General features: G+C 49.7%; 1 protein-coding gene across 4 annotated transcripts in view; it reads right to left on the reverse strand.

Moving 5' to 3' along the window:
* The window catches only part of UBASH3A (ubiquitin associated and SH3 domain containing A), a 40060-nt gene extending 22166 nt beyond the window's left edge, over positions 1-17894 (reverse strand). For 3 of the 4 annotated variants that reach the window (XM_060640524.3, XM_060640522.3, XM_060640521.3), the window contains exons 1-6: positions 17741-17893; positions 15899-15952; positions 12988-13174; positions 10572-10770; positions 6990-7159; positions 5772-5980 (exon numbers count right to left, since the gene is read on the reverse strand). In XM_060640524.3, coding sequence (XP_060496507.2) covers positions 5772-5980; positions 6990-7159; positions 10572-10770; positions 12988-13174; positions 15899-15952; positions 17741-17853 — 932 coding nt within the window. In that variant the 5' untranslated portion in view covers positions 17854-17893. Of the gene's footprint in view, positions 1-5771; positions 5981-6989; positions 7160-10571; positions 10771-12987; positions 13175-15898; positions 15953-17740 lie in introns of all 4 variants that reach the window. The other variant, XM_060640523.3, reaches the window with a different exon arrangement.
* Between the last annotated feature and the right edge of the window lie 7983 nt (positions 17895-25877).

Raw genomic sequence — 25877 nt, forward strand, 5'->3', positions numbered from 1 at the left:
GGCTCATCGTCCTCATTCCTGTGCTCCAAAGAGCATTGCTCTCCTCCTGCCCTTCCGACTGTAGTGTACTTCATTGTTCTTAACACCCCAAACCCTTAAATTCTAAGCCTTTAACAGTCAGTGTTAAAGACCGATCTGCTAGGTCTCTGATTAAGACTCCTTCTGGGGGCGCCTGGATGGCTCCGTCAGTTAAGCGTCAGACTTCGGCTCAGGTCATGATCTCACTGTTCGTGAGTTTGAGCCCCGCGTCGGGCTCTGTGCTGCCAGCTCGGAGCCTGCTTCGGATTCTGGGTCTCCCTCTCTCTCTGCCCCTCCCCTGCTTGTGCTCTCTCAAAAATAAACACACAAAAAAGACTCCTTCCGCTACTTGTATGCTTTCAAAGCTCCCCTCAGTGTAGAAATCAGAAATACATTCATTTCAAGTGCATTCTACCTGACATGATTTTCTGCTTCCATTCAATTCTCATCTTTGTCGGGAATGGAGTTCTGTGTATGAGCTGAGGCCACATAAAATACCGTTCATTTTATGCCTGTTTCTTCCTCTGCTTCTGATGTGTCAAGCAGGTTGTAAACTTCCTGACAGGCCAGGTTCCCCGCTCTGGTATCTGTTTTGTGCCACTGATCTGTTTTTCTCTTTCCCTCAATCCAGGACTATATTGTCGGTTTATAATAGGTTTTTAATATCCTAGAGTAACTATCTCTTCTCATTATTTTTATTTTTCAAAGTTTTCTCAGCTCTTCTCCTGTACATTCTTCCAGATAAACTTTTCAACCATTCGGTAGAGTTCCAGCAAATGATTCCGTTGGGATCCTTTCCTGCAATTTCATTAAACCTGGAAGTGAATCCGAGAGGAATCGATACATTCACGATTCTTCTTCCTCAGTCAAGGACGTGGTGTGTTTGTACTTCCTCGGCCCGTGTGTGAACGTCTGTATTTCTCCCATACAGACGTCATGTCCCCGATTTGCCCGCAGTCACCGCTAGCCCCCACAAGTTCATGCTGAGACCTGACCCGGGCCAGATTCTGGGGCTCCCCGGGAGCATGCCCCCTGCACCCCAGGCTCTGGCCACTGGCCTCCCACAGACACCGCCTCGTGCCCTGGACCATTCGTGCCTGCGTGGCGTTTTGACTTGGCGAGTGCACTTCTCAAAATGTCTGCAAGTTGTACCTTCTATTTTCGGGTTGTTGCCCTGCCTTGTGCTGGAAACTCCCACTGGCGGGATCCAGGTCACATGGATTTCTTCTGCTCATGTATTGTCACAGTGTCGGTGGCCAGCTCCTGAGAGGTGCGGGCTTTCGTTGGCCATAAGTGGACCAAGAACACTGGAATCCACGTCCAGACTGCTGACATTCTCCCCTCCTCCCGTAGCAGAGGCCCCATTCGCAGTCTCCCACTGACAAAGGAAACGTCGTGGGTTTCCTCTTCCGGGGCGGGGGTGGCGGGGAGGGACTGGCACATCCTGCCAGTGTTCTACCTCACAGACAGCAGAGCCTCCTTATCTATAAATAACATCTGTGAAGTCTACAGTCGGAGAGAAAACCAAATTGTTTTTTGCCTGTCTGTCAGACGCAAGTTTTTTTTTCAGAGTAGCCTTCACACCCAGGGCAGAGCCCAACGTGGGACTTGAACTCACGACCCTGAGTTCAAGACTTGAGCTGAGGTCAAGAGTCAGACGCTTAACCGACTGAGCCACCCGGGCCCCCCAACAAAGGAAATATAATCAAGATTACAACGAGAGGAGAAAGGAAAGAACTGAACATTTAAATAGTTCGGATTTTCTCTTGAACTTAAGAGAACTACTTAATGGCCAACTTACACCATGAAAATAGATGGGTGTAAATTCGCCGTGGCTTTTAAAAGGGGGGTAACTGCAGTCTGTGGGGTTGTGTGGACCACATCCTCATAGTAGATTCCTGGGGCAGCTATAACAAGGCGCCACAGACCAGGTGGCTGAAACCACAGACATTTACTGTCTCAGGGCTGGAGTTCAAGGTCCAAGATCCAGGTGTGGGCGGGGCTGGCTCTTCCTGAGGCCTTTGTCTTGGAGGTGTGGATGCTGTCCTCACCGTGTCCTCATACAGTCGTTCCTCTGCATGTGTCTGTGTCTTCATCCCCTCTTCTCACAGGGACACTGGTCAGATTGGGTCAGGACAACCTTAGGGACCTCATTCTACCCTAATCACCTCTGTGAAGATCCCGTCTCTATAGTCACATTCTGGGGTGCTGGGGGCCAGGACTTCAACATAGAAATTTGGGGCAGATGATTCAGCCCATGACAGTGCCTTTATTACGTCTGAGATATTTGCCACCGACTCGCTCTGTGGCTTTGGAAATTACTGGACAGGTGTGGCTTTAGTTTTGAAAATCTTCTCACCCTGCCCAGAGGACAAACTGTTCTCTGAGCTCTAACCTTCAAAACCTCTCTGCTGTTTGTTCCAGATTATGCTATATCCATTCTTTTATGTAGAGCATTGAAAACCACTCTGAACCAGGAAGACATTCCCTCATCGTATCATGCTTGTCCCCTCTGATCTCCTTCTTCAAGGCCGTGGACAGATTTTTGGGGGGCGATTTTGTTGCCCAGTGAATCCAAAGACGCCTGGGACCATTTTGAAAAGGCTGGCATTGTATTGGTGATGGGTGACTGATGTTTCAATCACCAAGCAATGAACACACCTAGATGTGCATAGGTAGAACATACCTATGCAACCTCATACCGAGAAGGGTGTCTCCTATGGCAGGTAGGGGCTGCTCCCGGTGCACGTGCACATCTGTCCTCGGGCACTGTAAGGCCAGTGGTTGCACATGCCAAGTGGGAGTCCTGAAAGCTCCCAGAGGGGATGGGGGTGCTTCCAAAACATGGCCAGTCAGACACCCCATCGCCGAGCCTACTACGACTTATTTTTCTCTCTTTTTGTTTTGATTGTTCTTAGTATTTATTAATTCATAAGGGAAACGTGTCTTTAGGAAGAATAGTCCCAGAAATGTCAGGGGTAAAGTCCAGAATGGTTACGTTGGCCACAGGTAGCTGGAGGATTAATTGTGAAGCAAAAAATGTAGGAGCCAAAAACTCATCTTCTACAGAGTCTTTGCCATGTAGTTCTAGAAATACCTCGGTTTGCCAACTTCCTGGTGGCAGTGAAGCTCTCACATCCTGAGCAGGGAGTGAAGGACCTGCCTCACCCTTCCTGGAACTGTGACGGTCCGTTAGGGTATAACCAGAATCTCCTGATTTCTTAAACAGTTCATTGGACTGGATGGTGGATGGAGTTGGTTCTCAAGGGAAACAAGTGCTTCCTTAATGGTGTGACATCATCCAGCCTCCCCACCTCCCTGGGCCGGAGTGTCCTCGACTCTCCAGGACAGGAGGCTCTATTGGATTATCTCTGCAGTCCCTTGTGGCACCAATGGCCCATGACTTTGTGGTAGCCCACAGGACTCATGGCCATGTCTGCCCTTGCACGGTGGTGTTTCTCGCAGACAACTGGTCTACCTCATCTTGGTTGGCCGTGACCATTCTGTGGAAGCTGTGTCCCTTTTGCATCAGGTGTGGGAAGGGATCTCACAGCATGCATGCTGGCTGCAACCTAGCCCTGGATTTGTCTGACTTCTCCCCCTTTATTGTCTCTTTGACCCCATGTCCTTATATTCTTTTCTTCAAATTTAAAATGGATGAATTTATATTTTGAATAAGTAATGCATATATATATATATATATATATATATATATATATATATATGGTTCAAATACTTACAAATCATGGATGGTAGAGAGTGAAGTCCCTTCCCCAAGTCCTTTTCTCTTCCCCAGCCCCTTTCCCAACTCCCAGGGGACCACTGTGGGAAGTTTCTAGAGATTCTCTTTTCCGGGCAGTGTTTAGGCACAGGCATGCATATAAATCCATATTAAGCACATATATGTAAAGACAATGGTTTTTTACTTTACCCTTCCCCACAAATAGCTCTGTAATATACACTGCGTTCTGCAACCTATCTTGGATTTTCTCATATCAGCACGTAAAATACTTTCTTGTGACCCTTTTTAAAGACTGCAAGTATTGTGTTATACGGATATATCCTAATTTATTTCACTAATACATTGTTTCATGATTTAACGGTCTCTTTTAGGGGAAGTTTAGGTCGTGGTGGGAAGCATACACACACCTTTTCCTGGCTATCCAACCAAACACTAAGCTGGGTGCTGCTGTGCAGAGATTTTGCAGATGCTATTAAAGTCCCGGTCGGCAGACTTTAAATTAATGAAAAGGGAGATTATCCTGGGTGGGGGGGTAGGGGAGCCTGACTTCTTTCATTGGAAGGTCTTTAAAAAAGGCTCAGGGCTTCCTTGAGCTCAGTGATTCCAAATAGCAGCTGTGCCTGCAACCATTCTCCCACCTGCCTGGGGGGCTTCCTCCCCGATTGTCAGAGGCAGACAAGCGCTTCCGTGAGTCATGGCTTCCAACGTTTGTGGTCCCCTCCCTCCCTTCTTGCCTGCCTGTCCTTGCTTAGCTAGCCCCAACAGTCACACACGGCAATTCCTTAAATGTGTGTGTGTGTGGTGTGTAACACGGCCATACATTATATATAAATAATATGATGTAAATAGAAATTATTACATTATTAATAAATAATTTTTTGTATGTTAAATACAAAATGTTCTATATTTTATAAGTGCATTTCTATTGTATGTGTGGATATGTATATAAATTACTGCTTCTCTGGCTAAACCTTAACTGCTCCTCAACTTGGTATTAAGCGTGGGGTGCTGCTGTGACAAATACCTAAAATACGGGAGCAGCTCTGGGACTGAGCCGTGGGTGGAGGTGGGGAGAATTTTGAGACACACGCTAAAAAAATTACTTTGGACAGACTCTTCGTGGTCTTATGGATGCTGGTGAGAGTCACACGTTCCAGGAAACTGGAGGAAGGGGGATCCCTACCATGTAGTGGCAGCACGTTGAGTGAAGTTGGTTGCGTCGCTAAGAATATTTCCAAGCACCGGTTTCCTTTTGTTGCTCACAGTAACACATGTGAGGAAAGAGATTAATGGAGGGAAGTAAATGGGACAAAAGGAACCGGTACCTAATGACTCTGAGCAACCCCAGCCTCTCCAGACGAGGCTAAAAGTGATAAAATGAAGAGATTTCTCCAGCTGAACGCGAAGAAGCCACGAGGAGCCCCACGGCTTCTGGGAGATGCGTTCTGCCAACACCACGTGAGCTTGGGGGAGGACCCTGGGCTTCAGGTAAATCCCCAGCCCCGGCCGAAAACTGAATGTGGCCTCGAGAGACCCCGAGCTAAACCATGCCCGGATGCCTGCTGCAGGAAAAGTATGAGGTAGTAAACGTGTGTTGCTTTAGCTGGGGAGTTCACGGTCATCTGCTACAGAGCAGTAGAAAACTGGTAATGGACCTTCGGACTTGACAATTGACACGCTGAGCCGAAGGCTAGGTAAAGCCAAGCTCAGGCTCTCTGATATAACCTGTCAGGTTCATAATACGGAAGTTTTTACAGTCGTTTCGGGATTACGATCTCAGAAGCCACATAGAGCAATTCATGCTTTCTGAGCATTATTTGCAGAAAACCATGGATCGGCCAAGATATTTACTGTATACCTGCAGGGATAATGTCACCAGCATGGAGAAGGCAATTTTCTTTCCAGTGATGGAATGGTCTACAAGCACGCGGCAACCACTGTTTTCCGAGGGACGTTCTTGGATGCTAATCAGAGAGAAGACGTTTGGGCTGCCGCTAGAGGCAGCACTCACCTGTGCTTGACCCAAGTGTCAGACTCATTGGCTTGTTCCGTGTAGTTCTCGGGCAGGAAGCCCCGGCAGCCGGTCCGCTGGGAGGTCCCAATCACCCAGCCCTTGCTGGTTTCCTCCTGCTGGGTGGGGTCCACGAAGATGTAGTCGCCCGGACTTAGTGTCAGCTCGTCCTCGTTCTGGGGTTTGTACTGAAATAGGGCCCTGAGGGTCTGGAAAAGACGCGAGCGTTTTCATGTCTCAAGCATGGACTTGGGCTGGGAAAGATGGCAGCGCGAGAGGGATGACATCTGCCCTTTGCCCCCAGACTCCCCGGTTGTGCTCTATGACTCCGGGGCCTGTCCAGGCTTGTGTCGGGTGACAGATAGTAGCTGATGACAGACTATGGCACAGAATTCTTTGGATAGGTTTGGAAATGAATTCTGGTATTTACCTATCATCTATCTATCATCTGTCTATGTATCTATCTATGTATCTGTGTATCTATGCATCCATCCATCCATCCATCCATCCATTTATCTTATCTATCTAATCTTTCTACCTATGTATCCATATCTACCTATCTCTCTAATCTACCTATTCATTCGTATCTATTATCTATCTATCTATCCACATCTATCAATTATCTATTCATCTATCTATCCACCTATATCTATCATCTCTTATTACTACTTATTTCTAATATGAAAGATCTTAGAGCAGAATTAGACATTCACATCCACCTCCCTTGGCATAAGGTTATTTATAGCCTTTCAGACAACACGGAACACGGTGGATTCGTCCATGCTACTTCCACGGGTCTGAAAGGAGCACTGCATGCTTTCCATTTAAACCATCCATCTCGGGGGAGGAAGTCTTGCGTGAGGTTTCATTGAAATCGTCATTTAAGCAAATTAATAAGCAACACCATGTACTCATAAATGTTTGCAATAGTCCACTTTTTATTGCCAGAAATGGTACTGGTGTTTTTTTTCAAACTTTTTTGTATCTGCCATTCATACATAAAAGAATACTAGTTCTAAATTTGCGCAAAAATAGGAATGAGTTAAAAAAAAATAGTAGAAGGACTTCCTTTCCCTGAAATACCTCCAGAGGAGGAGGGCTCCTGGGGGTAAGTGCTCTATCTACCGGTGGGCCGCCATTGGCTCTCCTGGGGAGTGTCCAGTCCAACCGCCTGGCCAGGGCCACTCCGGCCGAGGCTCCCGGCCTGGGTTCGCTCACCTGGTAGTGCACGAAGCGCATGTCTCGGGAGTACAGCACGGCGGTCCACTGGCAGCTGTGGCCTGGCTGGATGGCTCTGGCCAGCTGCTCCAGCGTCCTCTGGTGGTGGGGGTAGAACTTGTGGGCCAGGGTCAGGTGCAGCTGCTTGGCGCAGGGCTTCACGGTGCAGTCTGCGAAACCAGGTCAACACGAGGATGGTGGGCGCTTTTACCCCCACCGTGGGCGCTGCGTGTGTGGGGTGGCTATGCATCCACGACGGCTACGTGCCCAGGGCTCATATGCGAAGCCTGTCTGCCTGGTGCCTCCTGCCTCTGCCCCCTCCTTCCCCCCAGATTGTGCCATTTCACAGAGTTCAGCTTAAAAAATTTTGTAACGTCTATTCATTTTTGAGAGAGAGAGAGCAAGAGAGCGACAGAGAGAGAGCAAGCGAGCATGAGCGGGGGAGGGGCAGAGAGAGAGGCAGACACAGAATCCAAAGCAGGCTCCAGGCTCCGAGCTGTGAGCACAGAGACCGACGCGGGGCTTGAACCCATGAACCGTGAGATCATGACCTGAGCTGAAGTCAGACGTTCAACCGACTGAGCCCCCCAGGCACCCCCCAGAGTTCAGCTTATAGAGGACATAGCTGGGTACTGCAAATCCTATAAGGAGGAGGAAGGAGGAGGGGTGGAGATATGGGTCCGGGTGTTTGGAGCCTATCAGTTTGCAAGCCAGTGGCCCGAACCTCTGATTAAAGGGGATGTAGTCACAGCTTCTCCGTTCATTTTCCGGGGCGCACACACTACCCAGCTGCCTGGACTTGTAGCCTTGAACTCTGGGCCGATGGTTTTGGTTCTGCTGCAGAGTCTCGGGAAGAAAATGCCACAGGGAACCCAACTGTGTCAAACATGACGGCATCTCTCACATTTCGCTCACTTTGGCGAAGCAGGGAGCCCTCGGAGTGGTCGGTCCCTGGTGTCTTTGGGAGGCCTCCGCCCTGGTGGATCCTGCCCTCCTGGTCCTCATTCCAGGGCCCTGAGGTCAGCCAGGATCTGACGGCCTCTGGGCCACAAAGTAGTTTGTGTTTGGGGGAGGCGGTGACCGACGGGAACGCGGACTTTGGCGTCACGTAGGCCTGGCTTTAGAGCCACCCTCCTCTCCTGGTGGGGCGACCTTGGGAAGAGCTTGCGTTTGCACAGGGGCGGCTTGAGGACAGTGAGGGCCACCTGCTGGGGCGGCGCTGAAACCTGTCTCTTGATTCACATCTCCGGGAGTCTTTTCATAACTACTGGTTACCGGCCACCTCTCCCCCGGGCAACACATACCACATACCCGTTCTCCCCTGGAACGTGGCCCGGATGTTGCACTTGCTTCCTGGGCCCAGACCTGGTGGCCCAGTGATGTCTCCCATCCGCTACATGAGACTTCAGCGGCAAACAAGAAACCGCCGAGGTGAGAGGCATAAATTGAGAGCACGTGTGGGTGGCGGGGAAATTCTTTTCTTGGGTGCTTCGGCAGTGGGGGGAGGACCACCTGGCCACGTGAGTCAGTGTGGCCCGGGAAAGATCCACGCCGGTTGTCATCCGTGAACCACACGTGGCTTCTGCGTGGGCCCTTGTCTTGTCCGCTCTCCCCAGCCCCTGCCTCTGGGGGCGTGTCTCCGGGGACAGACACAGGTGCCCTGATGGGGACACACTGAAGCTGGCCGGCCCCTCCCAGCCCTTTGGGGTCAGGCCAGGGCACAGGCGTGGAGGGCAGGGCGAGAGCCGTGGGGTCGGAGCCTCCCTGGCGGAGCCCAGGGCCGGTCAGCCTGAACCCGGGTGGGGCCGAGCAAGACCGAGCTGGACTGAGGTTCTTACTCCGACCCCCGCTTAGGGGACCCTGTTGCTTTCCGGGGGCTGTAGTCACAAATGGCCACAAACTGGGGAGCTTAAAACCACACAAAGGTGCTCTCTCGCAGTCTGGAGGCCAGAAGTCTGCAGGCGTCCGCAGGGCTGCGCCCCCTCTGAAGGCTCTGGGGAGGCCCCTCCCTGCTGCGCCCAGCTCCTGGGGCTCCGGGTGGTCCCTGGCGTGTGGCCGCATCCTTGCGTCCCTGCGTCCTCCCCATGGCCTCCACCCCTGTGTCTCTGTGTTCTCTCGTCTCTCATAGGACCACCAGTCGCTGAATTTAGACCCCACCCTCCAGTCTGGCTCCCAGTCTGGCTTCATTTTAACTAATTGTGTCTGCAGAGCCCCTGTTTCCAAATAAAGCCTGTTTCTAAGGTTCAGGGTGGACAGGAATTTTAGGGGACACGCGCCAATGGTCTTGGACAGGAATGTTCCCCTTTGCCGGCTTCGGTCTCTTCATTTTTAAAATGGGGCCAGTGAGACCCAACTAGGGGATGCGGTGCGTAAGGGAGGTGCCCTGTCTGCCTTGAGGCGAGGGGCTGACGGGGCAGGGCAGGACGAGATCACCTTGTCCTTTTGGCCGCAAGGAGACCAAAGAGCCGTCACCCGACTCTTGTTTCTATAAAGGACGCCAATCCACAAAGCCACGGGGTAAGCTGCTAATCGTCCAGCGAATAGGACCCCGGAGCCCAGAGGCCAGCCCCCAAGTGGAAATCCGGGATTCAGTGACCTCCTGGCGTGGCCAGATCAGAAGGGGCCTCGACACCTGCGGAGGGGTAGGGCGGCGTCTCTCCACCAGGGTGCCAGGAGTCACCACAACACTGCACTTCTTCTGTGTGCCAGGACCGAGGGGGAAACTCCACAGAAACCGGCTGCGTTGTTTGAAGGGCCAGAGTCCTCGCCGATTTGCAGAGAAAGAGCGACTTCTGGGGCTGATGTGACTTGATGAAGGCCCAGCGCTAACCAGAGACGAGGGAGAGACGCTCGTCTTCTGAGGTCAAGTCCAGAGTCCCTCCCGTGAACCCCAGCCGGATCCTGTCTCCAGACCAGCGCAGGGGTTGGGGAAAAAGGGAGGCTCAAAGATTCTCAAAGTGAATCTCGACGATCCTTCCCCGAGAGGCCATGGAGAAAGGACTATGGTCTTCCCTAAAACATCAACAAAAACCAACTAGGACTTGTGTTTTACACACAGCCCTGACCCCGGGAGGGCATCTGCCCAAGGCGGGCATGGGGCTGGGGAGCCTCGGACGTCCCCGTGTGGGAACCAGCCTGTAATCCACCGTCATCACGTGCCCACTCGAGGTCTCCTCCTGGGACAGTTTTCCAGGCAGCTGGAGCGCACCCAGTGTTCTGAAAACCCGTATCGATGCAGACAAAGGTATTCCCACTTGGAGAAAAGGTGGCCTCTGCTTTCAGAGTCTGCTTTCCTTCTGAAGGACATCCTGGCTCATTAGATTTAGCTCCGGCTAAGCTGTTCAGCCCCAGAGCAAGGCCACGTTGGAGGCGCTGGCTGAAAAGGGAGAGGTGGCGATGGAAACGTCCTGGGCCAGGGCGCCTGCGTCCCCTGAGCCCAGCCCAGCCGGCGGCAGCAAGGAGCAGCCCGCAGCCCGCAGCCCGCTCCCCCCGCGGCTGGCCCACGGCGCCTGAGGAGCAGAGCACGGCCCCGGACACAGAGCAGTCAGTCCCCGTCAACCGCGCCCTTCGTGTGCAACCTACCTGCCAAGACAGCCACTTCCATGGCGAACGTCGTGGCGAATTCCCGGATGACATCGGCAGGGCTGTCGCTCACGAAGAAGCCCAGGTAGCTGATGGAAGAATGGAGAGCCAGAGGGACGACCAAGGGGAAGGAACCCCGGACCCTGTCCCCGGCTCTCTTTAGAGCCTCGTACAGACACTCCACTTTGTGGTCCTCGCACTAGGGGAGAAGAGACAAGCATGTGCTTTCTCGCCTCCGGTCAGAAGGGCAGCTATTAGCTTAGTTGATTCGGATCAGGCAGCCCCTCGAGCCTATTTGTGGCCACACTGCTGGAACGTGATTCTCTCGCTCCTGCGTCTGGGGCTATGGATTTGTTCTGCACCCCGCCTCGGTTTCTTAGAGATTCCAGGTAAGATTCCTTTTGGAATGGAATGCCTCTAAGTGTCCAGGTTGGAAACGCCTGTCACCCTGACTTACCTCTGTGTCATGTTGACTCAACCCACAGCTGTGCTCAGCTGTTCGGACTTCTGGAGGCTTCTCCTAGACTCGGAGGCAGCCACGGTGCATGCACGGCTCCGGGTCCCCTGCTCAGCCCGAGTGCCAGGCTGCGGGCACCTGCCGGACCCTCACCGCCCTTCCCCACTCCTGGTTCCTGGGCTCAGCGCTGCCCAAGCGCCTCCTGGGCTTGAAGACCTTCCTCCATGTGGAAGACTCACGTGGCCACGTGGGACCGCGGTGAGACCACAGTGAGACCACGATGAGACGCAGACCCTCCCCCACCCCCCCCAAGCAGGAAGTTAGCCCAGCCCTGTGCTTCCCGGCACTGGCTCCCCCCGAATTTCCCACAGCACCTTTCATTCTTGTACAAATCAGCTGCATTGTAGTTTTAAGATGCATTTTCACGTCCCCCCCGACCAGCGGCTCGCTAAACTCGTCCCTGTGTGTTGCGTCTTTGTGGCCCTCGCGGGTCCTGAAAGCGCCTGACGCACGGACGGTATAACCCTAAATAAATGACTTTCTGTCCACAGCGTGTCTCTCGGTCTCAGGTCAGTAGTCTGGGGGCACCGGGTCGTGTATGAACAGAGCCGCAATGGACACCCGCCCGTGGAGGCTGGACGTTTTCCTTTCACAGCGTCAAAGGCAGAGACTGCATTTCCCTGTCACTCTTTTGCCAGAACGGCTGCTCAGCCAGCCAGGCAGGGTGGGATGGGGCTGGGGGTTGGTGGGGCGGCTAATGCAGGAGAAGGGAGGGGTGTGTGTGTGTGTGTGTGTGTGTGTGTGTGTGTGTGTCTGGACATGGACGTGGGAAGAGGACCTAAAGGCCCAGGTGGCCCCCTCACTGGAGTGATGAAGCATGGCCCATTCGAGGGTTATTTTCATCACAGGCTCTGGCTGCTTCCTTTCCCTGATGAGCTCCTAAGGACAAGCTGGAAAACAGCTTGACCGTCACAAACGCCGTTGCCGGCAAAGTAGGGTGACCCACGCGCCCCAGTGTGCCCGGGACTTTTCTGGTTTTAGCACTGAAGGTTCCGTGCCTTGGGAGCCCCTCCCCTCAGCCCCTGGCAAACCGGGGTGACCGTCAAAGGCTCCCGGGGAATCTGCTGGAAACATTCCCGGCGGAGGCTCGCAGCCCCCTTCCCGTGCGCGCCGTGGAGCCCGGCACGGAGCGCTCCTCGGGCCCTGGCGGGACCCCTGAAATGAGTGGGCCCCTTAGAGCTTGCCGATGGCAGAGGCGGCCGGCCAGGGCGTGTCCTCTCCAGGTTTGTCTGGTGTGGAGCCACACAGGAAATGGCTGTCGGCCCCTCCCTCTCTCTCAAGCCCGCCTGCTTCTCTCCTGAGCGGCCCAGGTCCTTCTCCCCTTTCCAGGACCCCCGTGAAGCTACGTGTTGGGCCATATTCTAAATCAGGGCCGGTCCCCACAGAAGCAGGGGACGGTTCCGCACTTGCAAGGGCCAGCAGCGACCGTTCTTTAGTTCATCTGTCACACATTTCCGCAACACCCGCTCTGAGGCACCGTGCTGGTCTCGGGGCACACAGGTGAGTGAGGCGTCCACCTTGTGGCGATTCAGCCTCGTGGGGGCTGCAGGGCTGCACCGGACGCATGGTCACGCCACATGGACGGTGCCACGAGAGATACACGCCAAAAGATGACGGGAGCACAAAGGGCAGCAGCCCCTTCTGCCCGGGGAGCTGGGCAAGACTTAACAGAGGGAGGGGATAAGTGAGTGGGGTTTTGCGGAATGCGTAGGAGTTGACCGGATGAGGCTGAGGAGGAAAGTAAAGGGTGTCCCACACGACGAGGACGGCTGATACTACAGTCGTGGGAAGTAGATCACGTGGCTGCCCTCAGTTGTATCCAACTTCGCTTAGTTATCTCAGGGAAATGGCTTCAGCGGCCTGGTAATGAGCATTAAAGGCCTGTTGGGGCCGACTCACCGTGAAGAAGTCACAGAGCGTTATGTGCGGGAAGATCTCATGAGCTCGGTTCTTCGTGCACTGACGCTTGCTCTCTCTCCAGAACTCTTGAAGTTGTTCCAACAGGGACCCCGTGGGGCAGAGGAACAGGGCATACTCCTGGGGGATGGGATCGTCCAGAGAAGGGTCGTTGCGATGACAACGTAGCCTGTAACAGAGAACAGCGCTGTCACCTGAAGCCAGGACGAAAGGACCCTTCCCCACGGAGGGCAGCAAGTCGGAGGAACAGGCCGTGCCGAGCGCGTCCAGCACCCATGCTGCACCCCCAGCCCCTCTCGGGCGGGACTCAGCGGGCCCAGGCCGCGGAGCAGCTCAGGGGCCGCCCGAGTCTCGGACCCGCGTTAGTCTGACTCCCAGGCCAAAGACCGAGAAAATGAGAGAAGGCGACGGGAGACCTCAGCACCTCTTCAAGCGATCTTTGGGATCCAGCCACCCCCTTAGTGTTGAGAACAATTTGCAGAAAAACTTCACATTTTAATTGTAGCAGGCTTCAAATTGAGTGTAAAAGTTAAAACTACAGAAAAAAAATAGATGAAATTTAGGTGGCTATTACATATTTTCTTTGCATTCAGAAGCTTATTTTAAGGACAAGGAGACATGACCTACAACCCCAAATTCAAGTTCATTCTCACTAACAACAAAAACAAGAATGGGGACAACCCCAAGGTGCTATTTTGCTCATCTGTCAAACTAACAAAATGCCTTTGAAAGGATAAAAGTTACGCCCAGTGCTGTCAAAGGAGCAGCGAATTTGTGCAGATTTGTGTGTACATGAGCAAATTGCCAGGACGCACCAAGAGCCTTAAAATACCCATTTCATCCGACGATTCTACAATTGCATTAACATTTCTACTTCCAGAAATTTCTCCAAAGCAGGAACCAGACGGTATACATAAAACTGCACGCAGATTTTATTGTACGGTTACTGGTCCCGGTTAGGAAACATGAGATAAAGGACGAGGAGTGCATTTACCAGGTATTCATCAGGATCCACAGTTTTGACGACTTTCTAATGACTCAGAGACGTGCCCGGGATGTGAAAGCAAGTTTAGCGGGCAGTGTGCCGCCCCTCGAGGAAACACTATTACGCACAAATATAGTCTCCTTAAGAGTAAAAACAAATGCCAACAGGGGGCGCTCTGATCCTTTATCCTGACCCCCTTCCCCCTGCACACACGTGTCCTCTATTGTGACTTTGCTTTTTCCTTCTAGAAACCCAAGTAACAAATCCATAGATAACACTCGTGTGTGTTTCACGTAAATCACAAGCTGCTGCTTAAATTATTCTGCAGTTTACGTTTTCTCCGTCGACCCCGTTTTTGTGCTTTATCCACACTGGCACGGAGGCATCTGGTTAAGTGTGTCCGAGTGACCCTTCTAAGGGCTGTGGGTGCCCGTCACGCTCACGGGTGATATTTCACTCATCCGTTCCACTGCTGGACACTTAAATTGGTTTCTTTTTGAAAAATGTCATGGCGCTGTAATCAAGGTCTTGGCCCGTGTTTTTTAAGGCCCTTTGTGTGTTTCCACGGCATGTACTTGGACGTGGAACCGGGCGGTCGGCTGCGATTGCCACGGGGACCGTGAGAGACCGCGCGTGGACGCTCGAAGCTGCCCTCTGTTTTTAACGGCATCTGAATTTGCGCTTCCCTGATTCGCTAAGGTCGGCCCACTCCTGGTTGAGCCTAGGGGACCCCACTGCCTCCCCGGGCCTCGGTGGGACTCGTGGTCTGGCTGGCCTGTTGTAACTAGGAGGAAGGAACCGTGGCCCTTGAAACCGTGGGTTTCATCTGAAATTCAAATTTGGCGACTGACTTTAGAGGTAGCCTCACCCAGAGGCTTCTGGGTGTTTCCCTTTGCCTGGTAGATGGGTTTCATGTTGTGTCCTTGGCCTAGAGGTTCTGGGGGAAGAAGGAGGTTCCCGCTGAGGACACAGTGGCCCCTCAGAGGCCCACTGTCCGTATTTGCCATCCTGCTCCGGGGCGGGCACCGCAGCTGGGTGAGACCCGGTTTTTAGTGTTTGATTTTCGCTGTGGTTTTCCGGAGCAGCGTGTGAGGGGACTTCCCACCTCAGGACAGAACGATGGCATCATGGCACATTCAGGCGGGACTGGGGGTTAAGAGGACCTGTGATCCCAGAGCAGAAAGCGGAGGCCCGCGACAGTGGGCGGCATGCACAGTCGCGTAGCCGGTTTGTGGCAGAACCTCCTGGCACCCTGAGCTCCACACCCCGCCCCCCACCACCCGTCCCCCGTAAGGTGCAACGTGCCGATGCCTTAGGTGCCATTCGGGGCCACCAGTAAATTCTCTCCCCATCAGAGGGAGCCTGAGAGAGTGGTGGCCTGTATTTTATGTCGGAAGAAATAGCTCTTCCCTATTTACTCAAGAAATCGCGTGGGTTTCTTCCTTCTTTGACAGTCACATGTGGATAAACTCAGATTTTTAAGTGAAGAAAGGCTTGTTCAAAGTTCACTCTCTCTACTTGTTTTCCTTTTTTTTAATGTGTATTTTTGAGAGAGAGACAGAGAGAGTACACACGCGAGCGAGTGAGTGGGCAGAGGGGGGCAGAGAGAGGGGGCCAGAGGATCCAAAGCGGGTTCTACACTGACAGCAGAACTCGACAAGGGCTCCGGACTCACGAACCGTGAGATCACGACCTGAGCCGCAGTTGGACGCTTCATCTACTGAGCCACCCAGGTGCCCCTGTTTTCCATTTGAAATGCGGGCTCTTTATTCCTTTCCCCGGGTGCTGGGTGGGCAGGGTGCCTGCCCAGGGTGTATGGGGCCCTCCCACGCCCACCCCGGGGAGCTCTCGAGGCCCGAGCAGTTCAAGCCAAACACCCTGCACACCCGTGGGGGCAGCCGCACTCACCAGTCTGACGCCTCTTCCGCTGTCTTCCTTCCAGTGGCCGCCAGCGCCTTCAGCCTACAGGAGAGCAGACCGGGAGGAGCATTCGGACCTTGCCTTCCCTTCTTTGGGGGTGGGGGGCACGGGAGAGGCAGGGCTGGCACTGTGGCACATGGGGCCCGGGCTGGGGGCTCCACGAGGGCCTGCACTGCTTAGACTTTGAAGCCGGATGCCCTGACCAGGCCTCCGTGCCGCCTCACCATGATTTCTGAAAACGCGGACCTGCTCACACCCCCCTGCTCGTTCTCCTTCGGGGGCTCCTACCTCCAGAAAACCTTCCCCGAGCCCCCCCCCGCCCCCCAGCCTGCCCACATAGGGCCACCCTGCCTCGTCTATGAGCTTGTGTCTGTTTGCCTCCTCTACTGGCCTGCAGGGTCCCTGAGGCCCAGCCCTGTCCCACTCATCATTATAACCCAGGACGTACAGACACTGGGGTAACTGAACGGGGCCAACTTGGACAGGATGGAAGGAGGCTAAGGTAACTCACTCAGGAATCCAGCCTGGAGACAGCTGGAGTTGGTCAGCGGACCAACGTGACGCTGCTCAGAGCTGCTCTTTGGTGAATACCGACAAGGATGACATTGTTTAAATCACAAGGCATTCTGAGCATGAGTCCAGCTTCGAGAGCGTCATAAAGGGTGAGCTTTAGAGGTGCCAAGAATAGGGCCCCGCCCCTCCACCGCCTGTGTTCTCTGGCTTCGGTATCCCTGGCTGCACCCGGGGTAAGGTGCCCGGCATGGGGCCTGGCACACGGTTCCGCTGCCCATTTCAAAGGCCCCCGGTTTATTATCAACATAAAGCGACCAAGTTCTGGTTTGGATTAGAAAAGAAAAGGGTGAAGTTTGGGGCGCCTGGCTGGCTCCGTTGGTTAAGCGTCCGATTTCGGCTCAGGTCATGATCTTGCAGTCTGTGGGTTCAAGCCCTGCGTCGGGCTCCGTGCTGGCAGCTCGGGGCCTGGAGCCTGCTTCATATTCTGTCTCTCTCACTCTCTCACTCTCTCTCTCTCTCTCTCTCTGCCCCTCCCCTGCTCATGCTCTGTCTCTCAAAAATAAGTAAACATTAAAAAAAATTTTTAAAAGAAGAAAAAGAAAAGGGTGAAACTTCAAAGTGATGGCAGCTAGTTTGCTCAGGGCTTTGTTATAACGTTTCAGGAAACCTTGGTCCCCAGTCCAAGGAGTGAATAAGTCTGAAAAGTCAGTATCCCATGTCCCAACCATAGCTCATGGCTTCTGGGGACTTTGTCTCTCTCTGACAGGGTGGGTCCTACGATGAACATTTTCTGTACGGGGACCTCCTCCTTGGGTAAGCAGGATCGATCAACACTGTTCCGGTAGTTTCTTAACCACCTCTTTTCACCAGCAGACATCGAAGAGATCTTGCCTACGGGTGACTGGTTCCCCCGCACCACTTAGAAATATTTCCTAGTTGGTGGTGCCCTCCACCGCTCCCTTCGGCCTGGAGTCTGAAATGCCTCCCAGGGTCGTCTCGGTCCCTGAACCACAAAGAGGCTGCCCAAGCCCCTCCAAACCCTGAGAAATGGGGGTGCCCCCCGTAACACGCGGCTTCCGACTTTCACAACTTTTAGGGTCCCTCCACCAGCCAGCCAGCACAGTTTGACCAAAGGGCAAAGAGCATGTCATTTATAAAAAGCAGAGAAGGGCCGTATTTTGAGAGCGTATCTCGCTCGGCAAAGCGCACCCCTCGGGCAGGAAGTAAGTGCTCTGAGCTGCCTGCAGTTCTGTGGCGGGGGCAGAAGCGTCAGTGGGCCGGGAACGCACGTCCAGCGGCCAGCAGGACAGTACTCACGCGGTGTGTACCGGGAAGCCCATTCCCAGGAGGGGCTCCAGCAGCAGGGACGGGCCGCGGACCTTGAGCTTGTTGGAGACCTTGGCGTAGAGCTGAGTCTCCCCGGCTGCCATCTCTTCCTGCCTGTGGACAGAAATGAATAGATAAAGCCAGAGAGAGAGAGACACACACAGGCAAGGCTGAGGGTGTGAAGAAAAACCTCAAGCCCGTTTTGATCTCTCTGACAAAAGCTAATATCCTGTTTGCATGAGATGTTGGTTTTCAGAATGCTCTCTGCAGGGTGCTGGGGCGTCATGTCCACCGGCCCTGTTTCCACAGGGGGTTCACGTTCCGGAGGTCCAGCCAAGGCCCCGCGCGGGATCAGCCCCTGCCTGACTCAGTTCCCCACTGGGGCCACCAGCCACGGGCCCGGGGCGACCCCGAGCCCCCTTGCCTGCAAACGAGACGTTAAACAACACGCCATCTACTGTCCCTGCGGGCTCTGACATTTTTGGTTCTTTTAATTATTCACTGACTCTGTTTTTGATTTTAGAATCTTCTGAAGTTTAATGTGGGTGCAGAGAAGTTGACAAATCCTATGTAGAAGTCAGTGACCTGGCAAGTGAGCACACATACCTAGCTCCCTCCAGGACCAGCAATAAAACGGGGCTCCTCAGCCTGGGGGATTTGGGCTCCACCCCCGGGGACCATTGGCAATGTCTGCGGGCACTTCTGAGGGTCCCAGTTGGAGGCAGGGACGTTTGCTACTGGCATCTATCACGTCGAGGACAGGAACAGAGCGGGCGCACCCCACAGCAAAGAGGGACCCAGCCCAAAATATCAAGAGCATCAAGGTTGACAACATCTGCTCTGGAACACACCCAGAACCTCAGAGGCACCCCTCCCCCCTAGCACCCCTCCCCCCGACTCCTAGTTATTTCCTCCCTCCCCCCCAGAAGGTAACTGCTGTGCTCACGTGTACATTAACTTTGGCCATTTTTGAATCTTACATAAATAGAGCCGTAGAGCATATACCCTTTTGTGTGTGATCTCTTTTGCCCCAAAACTATGTGTGTGAAACGTACCCACGCGATTGCTTGTAACTATACTTCATTTGCTGCATTGCTGTGTATTTTTCGATCCGATAAATGAAACATAATCTATGTCTCCACTTCTCTGTTGGTGTATCATTTGGGTGGCTGTCAGGTGTTTTGCTGCGGTGGACATTCTTGTGTATATGCCTTTTAGTGCCTGATTTATGTTATTCATGCTGGGTACACATCTAGGATTGGGGTTTTTAGGTCATAGGATACGTGCGTACTTCATTTGCAACTAAGAAGAGGTTTTACCAAATGGTGGTTCCAATTTGCTCTCTTAGCAGTGGGTTAAGGGTCCGGTTCACCAACATCCTTCTACTGTCAGTCTTCTTAGTTGTAGCCAATCTGGGGGTGTGGAGTGGTGTCCCGCTGTGGTTCTAATTTGCATTTCCCCAAACGGCAATGACTTTGAGCCCCATGAGACAGGCTCTTGGCCATTTGAATAACCTCTTTGGGGAAGGGCCTACTTAAATCTTCTGCCTTTGAAAAATTGGATTCTTGGGTTCTTCTTATCAATTTGTGGGAACTCTGGAGATAATAAGTCTTTTGTTGGATGTGCTTAATGGTAACGACTTCTTCCAGGCTGTGGTTTGCCTTTCTAATCTCTTAATGTCTTTGGGTGAAACAGAATCTCCTAATTTGAATGAAAAGTAATTTAGCATTTTTTTTAATAGTTAGAACTTTCTGCATCCTATTGAAGACATCATTGTTAACCCAACATTGATGAAGATATTCCCCCTGTGTTTTCTTCTTGAAGTTTACTATTTTCCCTGTTTATATTTAGCTGTTTGATCCATTTGAATTCATTCTGTGTATGGTGTGAGGTAGGGGTAAATGTTCATTTATTTCCCTACACCTGTTTTCATTGAAGGACCATCCATTGTCCAGTGAATCACTGGATGTTTCTTGTAAATCAGGTGACTGAATATATATTAATCTGTTTCTTACTCTCTTCCTTTCTCTTGTTTGGTTTGTTCATTTTTGTGTTTACACTATACTGGTTTTAATTACTATGGTGTTAACTCCTCTGATTTTGTTTTCTTCAAGATTGCCTTAATTCCTCTAGGCCCCTTGTTGTTTCATATAAACTTAAAAATTAGATCACCATAGTGTGCCTTTGGAGACTGCAGAAAGACCCATGTATGTGGTCATTTAATTTTCAACAAAAGGATCAAAGTAATTCAATAAAGGAAAAGATAATATTCTGAACAAATGAGGCTGGACAGCTGCCTATTGATATGGGAAAAAATATGAATGTCAATGCCTACTTCACATGATGCACACAACTTAGCTCAAAATGTATGATGGACCTAAATGTAAAAGATAAACTACAAAAATTCTAAAAGAACACTTAGGAGAGAACTCTTTGCTATGCTGGGGTTTGCGAAGCTTCATAAAAGAGTCGTAAAAGAAGAAAATCAGTAAGTTGGGTTTCATCAAAATTGAAGACTTCTGGGGTGCTTGGGTGGCTCAGTTGTTTGAGCGACTGACTCTTGGTTTGGCCCAGGTCATGATCTCATGACTTTGTGGGTTCCAGCCCCGCATCGGGCTCTGCACTGACAGAGTAGAGGCAGCTTGGAATTCTCTCTCCGTCTCTCCCTGCCCCTCCCCTACTCGTGCTCTCTCTCTCTCTCTCTCTCAAAATAAATAAGTGAACTTTAAAAAAATGGAAAATGTCTGCTCTTTGAAAGACACTATAAAGAAAATTAAAATGTAAGCTTGGGAGAAATTATCACCATATATATCTGAAAAGGGCTTGTATCCAGAATTTATAGAATGTAACATAATTGTGCATATGCATATTCTTTTAATTAATACTAAGAAAACAAAAAATTCAACTTAAAATGGGTAAAAGATCTAAATGGGACACTTAACAAAACAAGGTACACAAATGGCTAATAAGGACGTGAAAAGATATTTAACTTGATTATTCATCAGGGAAATATAAATTAAAACCACATTGTGATACCACAACACATTCACCAGAAGAGCAAAAATTGACAAGATCGACAATGCTAAATTTTGACAATGCTGTGGGATAATTGGAACTTTTATTTATTGTTCAACCATTTTGAAAAATATTCTGACAGTTTCTTATACAGTTCAACATACATTTGCTATCTGAAAAATTTACTCTTAACTGTCTACCAAGGAGAAGTGAAAATCTGTGACCGTACAAAGACTTGTATGTGAATGTCCCTGATGGCTGTATTCACAGTAGACTCAAACTAGAAAGAACCCAAATGTCCATCATCTGGTGAATGCATACATAAATTATGGTATATTCAATCAATTATGGTATATTCAAATGATGGTATACTCCAAAATTATGATATATTAAAAAATTTCAATATTCGTAAACTTTATTTCCTCTCCTTGCTATATATATCGTTCTGGCAAAGACCTCCCGTGCCATGTTGAATAAAAGGGGCTTTTAAGATAGGTACCCTATATCAGATTAAATGAATTTTTCACTCCTAGTTCACTGAGGTATTTTTAAAAATTTATTAACAGATATTGAATTTTGCCAAAGGCTTTTTCTATTGAAATGATTATATTGTTTTCCTTCTTTATTCAGTGAATGAGGTAGCTTGCAACAGTTGACTCCTGAATGTTAAGTCAACCTTGTGTTTCTAAGATATAACCTTAATCGTAATATGTTATCCTTTGTGTATATTGCTGGATTCCATTGGTTAATACCTTGTTCAGAATTTTTTTGCATCAGTGTTTGTGAATTAGCTTGGCCTGTTGTTTTCCTTTCTTATAATTTCCTTCTCCCATGTTGGTGTCAGTAGAGTGATCAGCTCATTCTGATGCTCTTGAGACTTCCTGGTCACAATACTGAAGGAACCCCCTCAGTCCCAGGCAGTCAAAGACACTTGGTCACTCGAGGTGTCAGTGTTATTCTGGCCTCATAAATGAGTTGGGAAATATTTCCTCTTTTCCAATTCTCTGAGTTTTTTTTTTTTTAAAGATGGGGATAACTTTTTTCTTAAATGTTTGAAAAGATTTATTGGCAAAGTCATCTCGGCCTAGAATTTCCTTGGAAAGTTTTAAGTTATGGATTTAATTTATTTAACGGATACAGGAGTATTCTTCTAGTGTTGGTTTCATTAAGTTGTTTTTCAAGGAATTTGATAGATAAATTCCTTAGATAAAATGTTATCTAAGTGGTCAAATTTCCTGGCATAGCAGGCCAGGTTTTTAAAATTTTCTTTCAATTTTGTCGCATAATTTTCTGTGTAGAGGTCTTGCAGTATTTATTAGATTATTCTTAAGTATTGGATCATTTTTGATGCCACTGTAAATTATCTTTTTATTTATTTTTAAATGGTTTTTATTTATTTTTGAGAAAGAGCATGAGTGGGGGAGGGGGAGAGAGGGAGACACAGAATCTGAAGCAGGCTCCAGGCTCCAAGCCGTCAGCACAGAGCCCGACGCGGGGCTTGAATCCACAAGCTGTGAGATCATGACCTGGGCCAAAGTTGGACGCTCAACCGACTGAGCCACCCAGGTGCCCCTAAATTATCTTTTCAAAATTTCATGTTCATACTCTTTCTTGCTGGTAAATCAAAATATTATTGCTTTCACATTATTTTACATTGAACTTACATGTAATTTTATGTCTGGCTTGACTTCCTTATTAATTCTCATAATCTTTCGAATTTTAAAAATATTATATGTACAAAAATAGTTGTCTATGAATAATGATATTTTTATTTCTTTCTTACCAGTACATATTCTTTACTTTTAAATTTTCTTTACTTCTCTTTTTTCTTTTCTTCTTTTTTTCTCCTCATTTACCTCCTTTTCTCCTCCTCCTCCTCCTCATTCTCTTTCTTCTTCTTCCTCTTTCTTTTCCTTTTCTTTTTCTTCTTTTATTGAACTGGAATGAACTCCAAATGTTGAATAGATACGGTATATATCAATATTGTGCATCTCCCTGCATTCCCCCATTTCGGAGGAAAAGTTTTCAATATTGCACTTGTAAGTTTTTAATTATGTTTTAAAATATCTTTTTGCTTTGAGGAATCCAAAAGATAAAACAATTTCATAATTAAATGAATTTAATATCTTAAATTTAAAAGTCTCAAAGTAGACAAAACTTGGTATCCAGAAGAAAAAAAAAAAGCAGATTTTGGGTCTGGAATATAGCCTCTACTCAAACATATTTTTCTTTTCTTAATAGTAAACCACTTTTTGAGCAACTGTGCTTACAACATATTAAAATATAAATTTCTCTGGAAAAAATCTTATTTGTGTAAGCCAAGAAATGCCCTCTCAAGCCCAATCCCTTTTTCTTACCTTGAAAATTTACCTTCCAAGACCAACAGTGAAGCGACAAAAGCTTCTTGATTGACAAGTTTTCCTGTGCCTTACCCTCAAAGCCACCCTTCTCTCACTAACAGCATCAGGGTAGAGACTGAGACCATGCCGGGACCTCAAGCTGGGTGCAGATGGTTACAAAAGCCTCACAGCTCGTAGAGGACCCTCAGGGTAGGGTGTCCCTTCTCATACCTCCACACCAAACCCAGCAAAACACGGCCTCGGTGAATATCAGATGTCAGCCCTGGAGATGCTGATTTCTATTTCCTCTAAATTTGATTTTGAATTTGATGGGATTGATTTACAGGTGAACTTTCTGAGAGGCTGCTATGTGGTCATAGAAGTTCAGCCACCATCATGGGTCATCTCCCTGTTATACCTTGGCAAACAGACTTCATCTGAAACACATGCCAAGATGTCAACATGTTAATATATGAATGATTGCTCATGATTGCTTTTGGTTTTCCACGTGTCTACTCAGTATTATTCCACCACCTAGTTTGTGATCAGCTCATCTGTGTTTGTGGAGCCCCATCACACACTCATCGTTGTGCCGGGCATCACGAGAGTACATTCTAGACTCTGTCCTCCAAGAGCTTTGTTCCATGGGGGCACCATCTACAGCAACCCAGGTGAAAACAAAGAAAGAATTAAGTTCTAAGTCTTCCGTCCCTGTCTTTGAGGGCAAATGTTGGTTAAAGGGCTAGAGACAGTAGTTACAAAGATGTAAAGGACGTATGGGTGAGCTTGAAGGATTCCTGGTCTTAAATCAAAAAACATTGAGAGGTGTGGGCAGGAAAACGAGACTGAATGAAACCACAATTGGCTGAATATATTTCTTTGGCTTCATTGCCAGTGGCAAATCCTGCCACCGATACCTTTAAAACCAATCCCAAATCCAGCCTTTGCACCACCAGCATCCTGGTCCAAGTCACCGCCATGGTGACCCAGGTTTTCAGTAGCATCCTCCTGGCTTTCTGTGAATCCACCTCTGACTCTATACCTCTTGCACATGCGTAGAACCCGACTTTGCCCTGCTCAGCTCTTTGGTGGTTTTCCATCTCAAAGAAACCAAACCCGAGTCCTTCCAGTGTCCCAGGCCTTCCACGATCTGCCAATCTCCAAGCACATAGTTTTCTTGGGGTTCTTCAAACATCCCCAGCTCATCTCTCCTGGCCTTTGGAGTTGACAGTCCCGTGCTTGGAACCATCTTAACTCACAAGATTGACCTTGTCCCACCATGGAGGTCTTGACTAAAATACCACTTCTTCCTAGAAGCCTTCCTCCACCACCCTGCCTGATCACTCCCTAAGCCTCTCCCAGCCTCATCTTGTTCTAGCATTTGTCATCACCTGAGACCACAGGTGAGTGCTTTGTCCCCTCTGCCATCTGCTCTGAGTTTAGATGCCAGGCTCATGGCAGATGGCCCGTAAATATTACGTGAATAAATGAATGCTCGATTCACACCCAGCTCCACTCCACTAGACTTCCAATGGGGCTCAGTCCTCTGCCCATGGCAGCAGGGCTATGTTCTCTCCTGATAAAACATCTTAAAGCTGTATTGTGTTCAGAAACCCCTTGGGACTTAGAGGCCCCCACAGAAGAGAGTGCCAAGTGTCTCTATAGAGTGCTGACTATGTGAGAACACCCTCAGGTTCCCTCTCTTTTGTCTGTGGAGCGGCTGTGAGTCTAAACTCAGATTCAGCCACAGGGAGGAATAGAAACCCCCACCAAAGCGTTTTGCCTGCCCCTCTTGGTGCACTTGCTTAGCATGGGGCAGGACCTATCTGTTATTTTATAAAAGGAGTGTCTGTGTTCAGAAGACTCTCTTATGTGAAGTTTCTGAAAAGGTTTGCTTACCTTACTTACTAATTAAAGGCAAGTCACATTTTTCCCCTCCCTGGTCTCTGCAGTCATACCACCAATGGCTATTTGATAGCCACAGCCATATTGGGTTACACAGATGCCTGCGATAATGCCATTCGCTGTGACGATTGAGTCGACAAGCCTGGGTGACTTGGTGGAAGGAAGTATTTCCCGATTGGACTACCCTGTTGGCAGCCTGCTTACCATCACGCTTGCTTTTATAATGAAAAAGGAAAATATTTCTGCTTTGGATGATGGCGGCTCCAGAAATGGTGAGTAAAGTGGGTGGGGGGGCTGGGGAAGTGAGTCTCTTCTGAAAGGGGATTTCTCAACATTTTTCAGTGTTCTGACACCAACTGCCGATGGCCTGTCTGGGAAGGGACTTCTGTGCCCAGGTTCAAGGTTTCAGAAACCATTTTACTGTTTGTTCTTATTCTGGTCATAAAGTTAAGCTGTGTAATTTGCCACATGCTGATAGTATGAAGCAAGTAACAGCAAGAATCAAAGGCAAAAATGCTGGATGTGAATTTATTAGTTTTCTAAGGTACCCTTTGAAGCCACTCTTGAGATGGAAATGAAACCAACCCTTTTAGCACATAACCCCTGCTTAGATTTTCCTAAGACCACAAAGACAAAGTGTGCGTTCAATGGCTTCGTAGCTTCTTTTCAAATCTCAAACATTGCCACCAACCGAACAGAAAGATGTGTCTATGCTTATATGCCCGTAGGAACCTCTTTTGAGGAAGCAGGTTCCCAGAGAACTCATGCCTGACTGATGCCTGGGAGGGCGAGTTGGGATTTCCTTGGGAACATTCCGCCATTTTCTTGCTCACTCCGCCCCTCTTAGAGTTGCAGGAATGACTTCCAGA

Source organism: Panthera onca, chromosome C2 (assembly GCF_046562875.1).
Source record: "Panthera onca isolate mPanOnc1 chromosome C2, mPanOnc1 haplotype 2, whole genome shotgun sequence".
Lineage (NCBI taxonomy): Eukaryota > Metazoa > Chordata > Mammalia > Carnivora > Felidae > Panthera > Panthera onca.